The sequence below is a fragment of the Salmo salar genome, chromosome ssa27, assembly GCF_905237065.1.
Source record: "Salmo salar chromosome ssa27, Ssal_v3.1, whole genome shotgun sequence".
In the NCBI taxonomy this organism is placed as follows: domain Eukaryota; kingdom Metazoa; phylum Chordata; class Actinopteri; order Salmoniformes; family Salmonidae; genus Salmo; species Salmo salar.
In genome coordinates, this window is record NC_059468.1 from 21278915 (window position 1) to 21293420 (window position 14506).

The window sequence follows — 14506 nt, forward strand, 5'->3', positions numbered from 1 at the left end:
GAGCAGCGCCATTAAAGGGGAATTCAGTTCATTGTTATCGATGCTGCTTCAGTGTTACCTATTCCATCCTTACATCTCATTTAGATTTCAGACACAAATTATTTCAGATGGAAGTCGAACAAATCAATATTGTTTGAATATTTTGAGAAATGTACATAACAGCTGTCTCTTCATACATGCAGTTAAATAATTGTTTAATCAATTCAATAAACCAATATTTTATGTAAAAACAAGTCAATAAACGAATACCCTATGTAAAAACAAGTCAATAAACTAATACCCTATGTAAAAACAAGTCAATAAACTAATACCCTATGTAAAAACAAGTCAATAAACTAATACCCTATGTAAAAACAAGTCAATAAACTAATACCCTATGTAAAAACAAGTCAATAAACTAATACCCTATGTAAAAACAAGTCAATAAACTAATACCCTATGTAAAAACAAGTCAATAAATGAATACCCTATGTAAAAACAAGTCAATAAACTAATACCCTATGTAAAAACAAGTCAATAAACTAATACCCTATGTAAAAACAAGTCAATAAATGAATACCCTATGTAAAAACAAGTCAATAAACTAATACCCTATGTAAAAACAAGTCAATAAACTAATACCCTATGTAAAAACAAGTCAATAAACTAATACCCTATGTAAAAACAAGTCAATAAACTAATACCCTATGTAAAAACAAGTCAATAAACTAATACCCTATGTAAAAACAAGTCAATAAACTAATACCCTATGTAAAAACAAGTCAATAAACTAATACCCTATGTAAAAACAAGTCAATAAACTAATACCCTATGTAAAAACAAGTCAATAAACTAATACCCTATGTAAAAACAAGTCAATAAACTAATACCCTATGTAAAAACAAGTCAATAAACTAATACCCTATGTAAAAACAACTCAATAAACTAATACCCTATGTAAAAACAACTCAAACTAATACCCTATGTAAAAACAAGTCAATAAACTAATATCCTATGTAAAAACAAGTCAATAAACTAATACCCTATGTAAAAACAAGTCAATAAACTAATATCCTATTTAAAAACAAGTCAATAAACTAATACCCTATGTAAAAACAAGTCAATAAACTAATACCCTATGTAAAAACAAGTCAATAAACTAATACCCTATGTAAAAACAAGTCAATAAACTAATACCCTATGTAAATACAAGTCAATAAACTAATACCCTATGTAAAAACAAGTCAATAAACTAATACCCTATGTAAAAACAGGTCTGAAAAGAGAAACTTTTTGCCATTTAACTCATGAGGTTTTAAGCATCCAAGATGGATGCTCTTAGATTAGTTACATTTCTCCCTCAATGGTAACACTTTCCATTCCAAGGTTAAGTGGACCTATTCAAAAGCACTCATAGAAGCAGAGCCGATGTGCAAAATGGGGCATCACAGAGACAACACCCACACACACAGAGCCCAGATCTCACTAAATAACACCAATTACATATGATGTAATTGACGGTTTTAATGACAGATGTGTGTGTTTTCAGATGGAATGAGCAGAAAACAACTGCCAGCTGTCTTCCTCTAAATCACCGGCACTGAATTAAAACTCCATAATAAGATGGAGACCAATCTCTCAAAACATGACTTTATTCTGCTCCTTTTTAAAAACAATGCAATCATTCTCATGGCCAGTATACCATAGAATAAATCATTTCCTCGTTATAAGGGGGAGAAAAACCACAAGGCTGCTACGGCTTGATAGCGTTTTCACTTCAATTCGACTTTCTAAACCTGTTTTGAAAGGAAGACAGAGAGAGGGAGAGCGAAAGACAGAGGAAGAGAAAGAGTGGAGTAATTCAATAATAAGTATAATTCAATGTTCTCGTCTGACAAAGGCCTGATAATGGATTACAACGCTATTTCTAAAATGAAAATGAACTGTCAATAAGCAGCTTCACAATGCATTGTTTTCTTCTATGGGTCCCATTCATTCACTCATCTGCACTTCTCCTCTAGGCTTGAATTCATCTGAAAACACTGGATATAAACACAATACAAGCTTAATATGTTGTGGATCACTTAAAGGCTCACTCTGTGATATTTACTATGAATTTGAGAGTGGTTTGGCCACATTTCTCCAGCCTCATTATAGAAAATCAAGTGGCAGGGCTGGTGTTTTGTCATTATTTTATTAAGGTGTGGGCCTTTAAATGCATTTCAGGGCTTCGGGAGCTGCCCTTGTGGCACCAAGGTTTCTGCAGTTAGTTGAAACAGCATGAGGGAAAACATGGTTTTTAACCTTGAGCTGAGCTCTTAACCCACATGAATATGATAATTACCCTGGTGTATAACAGGAGATACGGAGGATGTACAGAAGGCATCTCACTGCCATGGATAAGGCCATATGTCTGCTAAGCACTAAGCTCTTCATGAACCTCATCTAAGGCAAGGCTGCCTTCAAATGGCACTACTAAGAGGACTGCGTGACAGAGGAACAACAAGAGTGGGTATTGACAATGCTAAAGCTACTAGGCCTATACTTCAAACAGAACGAAGGGTAGGCTCTTAACAGTTCTGTAACAGACTAAACGATGTCATATGAAATGGACCACGGGTTGAATGTAATGCAAAACATAGGGAATGAGGTGTCATTTCAGACGCAGCCATACACTAGCACCCTTACAGTGAAGGGGGATAGAAGGATTTGTGCCTTGTATTGGATCCGTTTTACAGTAGAAGAGTGTCAGAGAGAGTGTCAGTACTACAGTATGACACACGCCAGACCAGTTAGTCACACATGGACATTGTCCATCCAGCGACAACAAACAACAGCCCTCTTAAACATAGTTTCCGACTGAATATGCATTTAAACAAATGAGCCCAAACAGTAGCGCCTAAATGAATTAAGCACATTTGAGAAAATAATTAACTTTACGGTCCAGAACACGTTAGGGAGCCGAGTGAACTCAATAGCACAGGGATTTAATTGGTGGTAGAATGATGTATGTCCCAAATGGCACCCTATTCCTTATTAGTGCACTACTTTTGACCAGAGCCCTATGTAGGGAATAGGGTGCCATTTGGGATGCAAGCAAGGCCTATTAATGACAATGTCATGTTCTTATATTAGGGGAGAGCATTTTAACAGCCACACTGCTTTAAATTACACTAGATACCAGCACACTGCTGAAACAGGAAAACTGCAAGACAAAAAAGACTAGAAATTGTAAAGAAGGGACATAAAAACAATCAAGAAGTGACTGGCTTCACTACTGAAAAGCTAGAAGGAGCATTTAGGCTTGAGAGAGAGAAAGAGACACAGAGAGAGACAGAGAGACAGACAGAGACAGACAGAGAGAGAGAGAGAGAGAGAGAGAATCAGAGCTTTTTTAATGGCGATGCAGTTAATGATGTCTGTGATCATTCAACACACACAGACACACACTAGCCCATGCTAATCAAAAGCAGCTAGTCTGCAGGTTCCAGGGCTGTGACAGATACAGGCTGTGTCTGTACGGACAACTGGCTATCTGAGCCTCTGCTGTGCTCACCAAGGCTTTTGATCTCTCTCTCCCCCTCACTCCCTCCCTCTCTGCACTGGACTTCCTGCATCATCTCCTTTCATCCATCGTTCCTTCCCTCTGGTCCGAGGAGGAGAGTTTCTGTCTGAACGAGGGAATGTGTAGTGCTCCGGAAAGGAGAACAAAGAGTTCTGGAGTCAAGCAGAGACGAACGAGGTGGTCGGACGACTCAACCAAGCTGCAGATAATGACAGCTCATCTCTCATCTCTTCCTCACGATCACTCCCTCGTTTTCTCTCTCTCTTTCCTGTTACAATCCCTTGTTCTCCCTCCACCCTCACCCTCTTATTTTCTCAGAATAGTGAGTCAGGGACATCATAAAGAGCACTGTGCCTCTAAAGCCCAGAGGAGGATGGAGGATAACCCAGCCCCTTTTGACCCCAAAACTATGAGCTAAACATGAGCTGGTTGGAGCCAAAAAGGCTAACAAAACAATCCATGCATAGTTTAAGCATCCAGCATCCTCTCCTCCTCCCACTACAGTTGAAACTCCTGAGTTGGCAAAACGCCAGCTCACTCTCCTCTCATCAGGGTGGGTAGGGCACTGGGCACAGAATCTGTAGAAAGGCCCTGCTATTCCTCTGTTTCCCATTTCATGCCAGCATCATCCCATGCATATGACAGGTTCTGCCTTGACGTGTGTGTGTGTGTGTGTGTGTGTACGTGGGGGGGGTCAACTTTCTGAGCTGCTGCGCATAGCTGCAGTTGTGACATGGAGGCAACCGTGTGGGCCAACCCTCTCCTGAATCAACCAACCTCCGTCTCCCTCAGGGCGCCTGGCACTGTGGTGCTGCTGGCTCACGAGGGGGGGGCGTGTGTGTCTAAGAAATGGCTTGCGAGGGAGGGGCAGTGTTCAGTATGGAACAGCTGTCTGTTCAGTCAGGGGGCGGCCACAACACTCCTACCTGCCAGCCTCTCTCCACCACGGGAGGAGAAAATGCCTCAGTGAGGCTAATGAAGGAGAAAGAGAGTTCCTACTTGTCACTTTCTTGCTCTTCTACAGTCCTCCAACCTCTATGCATGTCTTACTGTGCATTTTTTCTACATTCCGTTTGTAGGTGCTTTAAAAATCAGTAAAACATCTGTAAATAAATAAATAAAGTGATCGTAATTGAAAATTAGCGCTGTCACATTGATTCAGTGGTGTGCATGGGCAGCGTTACCACGTCTGTCCAGAGAAGAAGGCCACATCTGAGACACGATTTAAGAAGCCATTGATTTTGTTTCCAACCAGTCAGAGGGAGACACAATGAGCTAATAATGCTAGATGAAGAGGAAGAGGGTTAGTCTGTTAGTTCCCCAGCCAGGGCTGGATGGGGAGAACGCACTTCTGGTTTGCTGGTTTCCCTGCTTATGTTTAGGTGTGGGGTGGACAGTGAAGTGGTGATTATTTAGTGTTTGTTTCTGGTTGTGGGTATATGGAACATGCTACCAAAACCCAACCTGGCACCCAAACACCGGCTCATCTTTAAATCTCTGCCTTACAGAAAAAACACAAACCTTCTGACCCAAACCTGAACAGCTAAGATAGTCCTAGCCCTTCTGAACAGCTGTGTTTCTGACCTGTGCTTACCGTAGAAGTAAAATAGGAAAAAGCTACAGATCTCTTACCTTCGTGTACAGTCACACCACAGTTGTCACACTGGATGATCTCGTCAGCGTCCTCGCTGTTGTCTCCCAGACACACACAGCAGATCAGGATGTGTTCCATCCTCTGGGCCGCCGCGCTCCACGTCTGGGCACGCTCCAGCAGGGCATCCTGGGTAGACAGGAAGTGGGAGACACAGTAAAGTTTCGGTAAAACCATTATCAATGCACCCTTATACACTATATTGCGGCTGTTGCACACATGTTCTGTTTTAAACTAGGTGGAATGTATAGGTCTCTAAAATGTCTTCATCTCCGTGTTTGAATGTAATACACTGTTACATGTGATTCTAATATGCTTGTATACAACGGACCAGAAAAAATAAAGTTTCCGGCCTCTGCAAACAAAGTTCCTCCAAGTCCTGAATCTAAAGCCTCTCACAATCTCTCCTCTCATCTGACCACAGATCATTATTGATAGACAGCAGTAGGCTAAATCTCATTCACACAGATGGACTCTAAACTAAGTCGATTAGCCTAACACAAAGCTGTATCTCTCTAGCAGTCTCTGTGGTTCTCTCACTCTGATACCATCCAATCTCCTCATTGGATTATATGATAACTCTGTGGCACATAGTAACATAGTGTTGGGCTGGTTAACACACTGGATCCAATGAAGGGATCAGAGAGTTATACCAACTTCTCTAACAACTTTCACGACTACATGATACACCTAAATGCTGAGGGTGTGAGGCAGTTTGCCAACAACAAAGTGTGATAGAGGACTTAAAAGTTGTGTTTACCTTGTTGCTCTTTCCCTGTGACAAGCTGTCATTGGTCAGCTCCTTGTCAAAGACACTGCTGCTTATCACTTTCTTCTTGGGTTTCTTCACCTCTTTATCACTGTCGCTACTGCTCCCTTCTTCGTTCTCATCTTCATCATCACCACCATCGTCATCCTCGTTGTCATCATCATCACTACCGCTCCCTCCGTCGCCATCTTCCTCCTCCGGCTCCTCCTCTCCCTCGCTTCCTCCTCTCTGAGCGGCCGCAGCCTTGGCTTTCTTCTTGCCGGCGGCAGGTCTCCAGTCGTTGTCGTCTTCGCTGTCGTAGTCGTCCATCTCGTTGAGCTCTTCCATGGTGGTGAAGTCCAGCATGGGGCGTTTACGACGCAGGTTCCACTTCTTGGGCTCCTGTGTGGCGGCCGTCCTCCGCATTACCACTACTGCATTACCACTACCCACATTACCACGACCTGGATCAAGGGTTTTATTTTTCATGTTTATAAAAATACTATAATTTCAAAACATGAATGTAACAAAAACATTTTAAAACATAGCCTACCTGTGCCACTCCCGCTTCCTCCACTCCCAGCCTCTGTGTCCGAGGCCTTCTCCTCTCTACTCCGTCGGTCCCTGGGCACCCCTGATGGAGCAGGGTCTTTAGTGGTGGTGGTGCTAGTGTCAGAGGACGGCTGCTCTTCCTTGGTCCTCTCCTCTTCCTCTGTGGGGGTGTCGTCACCTGTCAGCTCCTTGGTCTGTTCCTCACCGTCCGTTGCAGAGCCGATGTTGTCCGAGTCACTGTCGTTGTCCTCAGCAGCGCTCTCCTCCTTGGACCCCTCCTCATCACTCCCAATGGCACTACCCTCTGACCCTAGAACAGAGGAGAGAAGGACAGAGGGCATGTTCAACATGGAGTATGAATGAGGGCATGTTCAACATGGAGAATGAATGAGGGCATGTTCAACATGGAGAATGAATGAGGGCATGTTCAACATGGAGTATGAATGAGGGCATGTTCAACATGGAGAATGAATGAGGGCATGTTCAACATGGAGTATGAATGAGGGCATGTTCAACATGGAGAATGAATGAGGGCATGTTCAACATGGAGAATGAATGAGGGCATGTTCAACATGGAGAATGAATGAGGGCATGTTCAACATGGAGAATGAATGAGGGCATGTTCAACATGGAGAATGAATGAGGGCATGTTCAACATGGAGAATGAATGAGGGCATGTTCAACATGGAGAATGAATGAGGGCATGTTCAACATGGAGTATGAATGAGGGCATGTTCAACATGGAGAATGAATGAGGGCATGTTCAACATGGAGAATGAATGAAGGCATGTTCAACATGGAGAATGAATGAGGGCATGTTCAACATGGAGTATGAATGAAAGCATGTCTGCTGTCTTAATCTCTTGTTTGTATTGAGACACTTTAAATAAAGATGAACATGATCAAATCATGTTGCTAAGTGATAAAAGCAAAGTTGAATTCAGCTCTCTAACATTATATTATGTAGTCTAATCTACAATGCAGATTAACAAGAGTTGTTGGATTTCAAGGTGTCAGGTGACAGGTCCAGAGTCCAACACTCCAACACCACAGAGCCCAGGAGGTTCACGGTACTGTAGAATCTCATTATCAGCTTCTGGCCTCAGTGTGTGTGTTTCAGATAGGGTGGATGAAGACCTCAGGGCCAACAGAGTGATAAATCCAGCCCAGGCAGAGTGGCAGGCCCGATATCGCCTCAGCGGCCACAGCCTCTCTAGATCATGCCGAGTCAGTGAGAAACACCGCTCTACAAGGTCACTACAAGACACAGACAAGCAGGGTGATGAGGATTTCATCTAAACCTTGGAATGCCTGTATCTGAGAGTGGGGCGGCACTGACAGACGCACCGGGCAGAAAGTAATGGTGGAGATAGTCTTCTGAAAGCTGTGTTGACATGGAGAATATCACAGCTAGGAAAATCTCAAAGATGTACATTGAAGTGTCATTTAAAGCTATTCAAGCCACAGCTAAATAGAGCCTTCATGACTACGAGTAGTCCATGATGGCCAACTTCTAAAAGGATACACAACCAAATAGCAACAAACAATAGAAATCCATGCCTTGCTTTTGAGTACATTTCAAGTTGGTTTGAATAATTCATTCTGAGCTCCATCTTTCTCCTCTCCAGTTCTATCTGAACTGACAGAAGAACATAACAGGAATGAACTGAGTGTGTGGGGGAAGAAAGGGTGTAATTTACAGGGGGGGTGGATGGAAGAGGACCCCCACTGCGGTTGGTTACCTGAGGCATCTGCGTCTCCCACTTCGAAATCACTGTCGTCTGAGCTGTCATAATCTAAGGCGTCCAGCAGAGAGGCAGCCAGAGGCTTCACCTGCCTGCGCTTCGACCCACGGTCCACTGGGAAGAGGAGAAGAACAGAGGAAATTCAGTGCCATGGTAGAGAAGTCCCACCACCTTCATCATTAAAGCCAGGCCTGGGTCACCATTTAATGTACTGAGTGTTGCAAATATAAATCATGATTACAAATAGCTCAACAAACCAAATCAACAATGAATTGTATATTTTGCTGCAAATTTTCAGCTGCCATTGCCTTCCTTTGTTATTTTATACTGATCAAAATTCATATTGCAGTAATTGCCATGATCTCGGTATCAGACATATAATATGAATATAGGCTAGCCTATGCAAGCAGGTGTTGTGGTGTTGATAATCATAGCAATGCACATAACTAACTAGTCACAATGATAGTGGCTGTGTTGGTTGAGACGAGTAAAGCACATGTTGCTATGCAGGCATCACAGCTTGACCAGCAGGGATATGGCTAGCTAAACTAGCTAGCTAGCTGGCTAGCACTATCCATACAATTATTACGGGAACAATGCTAGCTAACGAACGTTAGCTAGCTTTCGGAAAACACGTTTTGACAGATAATGGAAATACATAGCTATTAGTTACAACTGTAACATTAGCGGAATTGCTCGTCCAGTAACAATGTAGCTAACATTAGCTAGCTCAGTAGATAACTATATTGTTTACAAATTGGCTAGTTAGCTAAACAGCATTCAACTGTCAGACTAGCTAGACGGCTAGACAGCTAGCTAGCAATGACTCGACCCGCTAGTAGTATTAATTCCATTATCTTCAGAAAATAAAACGTAAATTGTGGGCTTCTCTGCATAAAAGCATGCTACTTTCTTTTGTCAATTATTCATTATATTGAAAATATCACTCACTTTATCCGTTTTCTCGTTTTTACTTGATTGAACAATGGCACAAAGAACGCCTCCTCAAAACATGTTATGTGCACAACGTTAGCCACAAGAAGTGGTGACGTTCAGCACAAAATGATGTTGTAACCATGGTAACCGTTGAACGGTGTCTCCGATTATGAAGAAGCTTGTGTAAATGATCGAGGATGGAGTATAATGAGATAACACAAATAATAGTTTTTTTTAATGGCATTTCACACAGATAATGACATGACATAAGCCCATGACCCTCAATAGTCATGAAAAAATATGTTCAACATTGTAGGCAGTATTTTCTTTGATAGGATCAAATACACCTCTGAGTCCCAGTGATGTTACTGTAAGCCAAAATCCTGCTAGTATGTCACATTGGCACCATAATTCTTTATCTGGGTTAAGCAGAATGTTGTGTGGAAACAAATACTACAACTCTCATGTCCCCTCATCTTCATTAACCTTATTAACTGACATTCATATTAACTTCTGAATGATTATTTCTGAGTTGATGGTGAGTAGGTAGAGAAACACCTCTCTCAGCAAGTCTTCCTGAAGGTACCAGATGCTTTTCTTTTTGTTGATGTACCATATATGACTGTGTTGGTGATGGTTAGTTAGATGCATATTATACTGAACAAAAATATAAACACACAGTGTTACAGTTCATATAAGGAGTTACAGTTCATATAAGGAAATCAGTCAATTAAAATAAATTCATTAGGCCCTAATTTATGGATTTCACATAACTGTGAATACAGATATGCAGCTGTTGGTCAAAGATACCTTCAAAAAAAGTAGTAGCGTGGATCAGAAAACCAGTCAGTATCTGGTGTGACCACCATTTTCCGCATGAGGTGCGACACACCCCCTTTGCATAGAGTTGATCAGGCTCTTGATTGTGGCCTGTGGAATGTTGTCCCACACCTCTTCAATGGCTGTGAGAAGTTTCTGGATATTGGCAGTAACTGAAATACGCTATCGACACGTCAATCCAGAGCATCCCAAATGTGCACAATGGGTGACATGTCTGGTGAATACACAGGCCATGGAAGAACTAGGATATTTTCAGCTTGCAGGAATTGTGTACAGAACCTTGCAACATGGTATAACGATACAGACCCAGATGCAGACACGGGAGGCATATGGTTCGAGTCTCTGATATTTATTATAATCCAAAGGGCAGGCAAGAGACAGGTCATGGACAGGCAAAATATCTTAAACCAGGTCAGAGTCCAGGAGATACAGAGTGGCAGGCAGGCTCGAGGTCAGGGCAGGCAGAATGGTCAGGCAGGCGGGCTCAGAGTCAGGGCAGGCAAGGGTCAAAACCAGGAGGACTAGAAAAATGCCGATAAGGAAAAAGCAAGAGCACAGAAACCACACTGGTTGACTTGACAAGACAAGATGAACTGGCAACAGACAAACAGAGAACACAGGAATAAATACCCAGGGATTTATCTCTTTCGTATCGTCTGCGATCCCCAAAGATTGGAAAGCTGCCGCGGTCATCCCCCTCTTCAAAGAGGGGAGATACTCTGGACCCAAACTGCTACAGACCTATATCTATCCTATCCCGCCTTTCTAAGGTCTTCGAAAGCCAAGATAACAAACAGATCACCGACTATTTCGAACCCCACCGTACCTTCTCCGCTATGCAATCTGGTTTCTGAGCTGGTCATGGGTGCACCTCAGCCACGCTCAAGGTCCTAAACGATATCATAACAGCCATCGATAAGAGACAATACTGTGCAGCTGTAATCATTGACCTGGCCAAGGCTTTCGACTCTGTCAATCATCACATCCTCATTGGCAGACTCAACAGCCTTGGTTTCTCAAATGACTGCCTAGCCTGGTTCACCAACTACTTCTCTGACAGAGTTCAGTGTGTCAAATCGGAGGGCCTGTTGTCCGGACCTCTGGCAGTCTCTATGGGGGTGCCACAGGGTTCAAGCCTCGGGCCGACTCTTTTCTCTGTATACATCAATGATGTCGCTCTTGCTGCTGGTGATTCTCTGATCCACCTCTACGCAGACGACACCATTCTGTATACTTCTGGCCCTTCTTTGGACAACCTCCAGACGAGCTTCAATGCCATACAACTCTCCTTCCGTGGCCTCCAACTGCTCTTAAATGCAAGTAAAAATAAATTCACTACTCTGGACGGTACTGACTTAGAATATGTGGACAACTACAAATACCTAGGTGTCTGGTTAAACTGTAAACTCTCCTTCCAGACTCACATTAAGCATCTCCAATCCAAAATTAAATCTAGAATCGGTGTCCTATTTCGCAACAAAGCATCCTTCACTCATGCTGCCAAACATACCCTAAAACTGACCATCCTACCAATCCTTGACTTTGGCGATGTCATTTACAAAATAGCCTCCAACACTCTACTCAGCAAATTGGATACAGTCTATCACAGTGCCATCCATTTTGTCACCAAAGCCCCATATACTACCCACCACTGCGACCTGTATGCTCACTTTTGCTGGACTTCGCTTCATATCCGTCGCCAAACCCACTGGCTCCAGGTCATCTATAAGTCGTTGCTAGGTAAAGCCCCGCCTTATCTCAGCTCACTGGTCACAGCACCCACCCGCAGCACCCGCTCCAGCAGGTGTATTTCACTGGCCAACCCCAAAGCCAATTCCTCCTTCAGCCGCCTTTCCTTCCAGTTCTCTGCTGCCAATGATAGGAACAAATTGCAAAATCACTGAAGCTGGAGACTCATATCTCCCTCACTAGCTTTAAGCACCAGCTGTCAGAGCAGCTCACAGATCACTGCACCTGTACACAGCCAATCTGTAAATAGCCCATCCGTCTACCTCATCACCATATTGTTATTTATTTTATTTATTTTGCTCCTTTGCACCCCAGTACCGCTACTTGCACACTCATCTTCTGCACATCTATCACCCCAGTGTTTAATTTGCCATACTGTAATAATTTCGCCACTATGGCCTAGTTATTGCCTCAGTCCCCTTATCCTACCTCATTTGCACACACTGTATATACAGTAGACTTTCTCTATTGTATTATTGACTGTACATTTGTTTATTCCATGTGTAACTCTGTTGTTGTTTGTGTCGGAGTGCTTTGCTTTATCTTGGCCAGGTCGCAGTTGTAAGTGAGAACTTGTTCTCAACAAGCCTATCTGGTTAAATAAAGGTGAAATATATATATATATTTTTTATACCCTCCAATCTATCTCTGAACACCATCCGATTTCTATTTGCCATATATTTTTCAACTACAGTTGAAAAATATATGTGATGTTTCTCAAAAGTTCTTAACTTTTCTATTCTCATAGAATATACATATTATAAATTATTGTAAATTAAATATAAATATATTTTGCTAAGAGTATTATGATATTATTAATCGATTGACTATGACTTTTTAAATCACCCAGCAGTGCTATTTGCAGAGTTAGCTCCAGGTAAATGTTGCAGTTCTTCAAAACTTGAGACATCTGTGGCATGACAAAATGGCACAGTTTAGAGTGGCCTTTTATTTTCCCCAGCACAAGGTGCACCTGTGTAATGATCGTGCTGTTATTTATTTGTACCCCATTTTCATGGTATCCAATTGGTAGTTACAGTCTTGTCTCATCGCTGCAACTCCCGTACGGACTCAGGAGAGGCAAAGGTCAAGAGCCATGCGTCCTCTGAAACACAACCCAACCAAGCCGCACTGCTTCTTGACACAATGCCCACTTAACCCGGAAGCCAGCCGCATCAATGTGTCGGAGGAAACACCATGCACCTAGCTACCGTGTCAGTGTGCACTGCGCCCGGCCCGCCACAGGAGTCACTAGTGTGCGATGGGACAAGGACATCCCTGCCGGCCAAACCCTCCCCTAACCCGAACGATGCTGTGCCAATTGTGCGCCGCCCCATGGGTCTCCCGGTCGCAGCCTGCTGCGACAGAGCCTGGACTCAAACCCAGAATCTCTAGTGGCACAGCTAGCACTGCAATGCAGTGCCTTAGACCACTGTACCACTCGGGAGGCCCATGATCATGCTGTTTAATCAGCTTCTTGATATGCCACACCTGCTAGGTGGATGGATTATCTTGACAAAGGAGAAATGCTCACTAACAGGGATGTAAACAAATTTGTGCACAAGATTTGAGAGAAATACACTTTTTTATGATTTCTGGGATCTTTTATTTCAGCTCATGAAACATGGGACCAACACTTTCCATGTTGCATTTATATTTTTGATGAGTGTACTTTGGATTTGATCTTCACTTTAATTGCTTTTGGCAATCATCTTAAAGAGCAGGTCCTGAGAGTTTTGACGTATCATGATTACTGGCCTTCCGTGTTTGCACAACCTGTCGCCACCACAGTGAGATGTGGGAGTCAATAGGGTCAGCTGGTGATTGCCTTATCTCTCACTCTCTCATTCTCTCCACATGAGTGTCTCTCTTACTGTCAACTGATGAGGGATATTGAAGGATAAATGGCTTGAGATTTAGGCCTGTCACATAATTTCACAGACTTCCAGTAGGCTAGGTCTGCTTTCCAAAATGACACCCTATTCCCTATATACTGCACTACTTTTGACCAAAACACTGTGGGCCCTGGTCAAAAGTAATGCGGTACATAGGGAATAGGGTGCCATTTGGGGAAAGCATGTTGTGTGTTGAGTGATTAATATCAAATATACATTACATTTAAAAGGTTTTTCCTGCCTGCGGGTGGCGAGCTGTCTAATTTAAAAAACTAACATTGGTTATATCATTTCTATTTAAACATGACATTTTTGACAAGTTATCACAACCACAGACACTGTAATAGCTACATTAATTTAAAATATCATTTAACTCTATGTCAGAAATGCCAATAGCAACAACATTAGATTATTTCATGTCTTAGTTCAACCTAAGCCATATTTTTGAAAAAGTTGTCGTCTGAATAGGGGGCTCCCGAGTTGCGCAGCGGTCCAAAGCACTGCATCTCAGTGCTAGAGGCGTCACTACCGACACCCATGCTCAATTCCAGGCTGTGTTGCACCCGGCCGTGATTGGGAGTCCCATAGGGCGGCGCACAATTGGCCCGGGTTTGGCCGTGTAGGCCGTCATTGTAAATAAGAATTTGTTTTTAACTGAGTTGCCTAGTTAAATAACGGTTACGTTTAAAATGTAAAAATAGCAAACACAGGCTAATAAAAGCCTGTTTTGGCTTGTTTGCAGACAGGTTTGTTTCTATTGTCCTCCTTTGACTTTGGCAGTTTAGCAAACAGGAGATGATTAAAATAAATGAGCCTAGATTGATCCTGATATACGGCGAGGGGAAG

General features: G+C 42.7%; 1 protein-coding gene across 13 annotated transcripts in view; it reads right to left on the reverse strand.

Annotated features, from left to right (window-relative positions):
• The window catches only part of LOC106588686 (PHD finger protein 14), a 106427-nt gene extending 97137 nt beyond the window's left edge, over positions 1 to 9290 (reverse strand). For all 13 annotated transcript variants that reach the window (XM_014177927.2, XM_014177923.2, XM_014177928.2 and 10 more), the window contains exons 1-5: positions 9192 to 9290; positions 8238 to 8354; positions 6497 to 6805; positions 5956 to 6407; positions 5177 to 5324 (exon numbers count right to left, since the gene is read on the reverse strand). In XM_014177927.2, coding sequence (XP_014033402.2) covers positions 5177 to 5324; positions 5956 to 6407; positions 6497 to 6805; positions 8238 to 8354; position 9192 — 1027 coding nt within the window. In that variant the 5' untranslated portion in view covers positions 9193 to 9290. The remainder of the gene's footprint in view (positions 1 to 5176; positions 5325 to 5955; positions 6408 to 6496; positions 6806 to 8237; positions 8355 to 9191) is intronic.
• Between the last annotated feature and the right edge of the window lie 5216 nt (positions 9291 to 14506).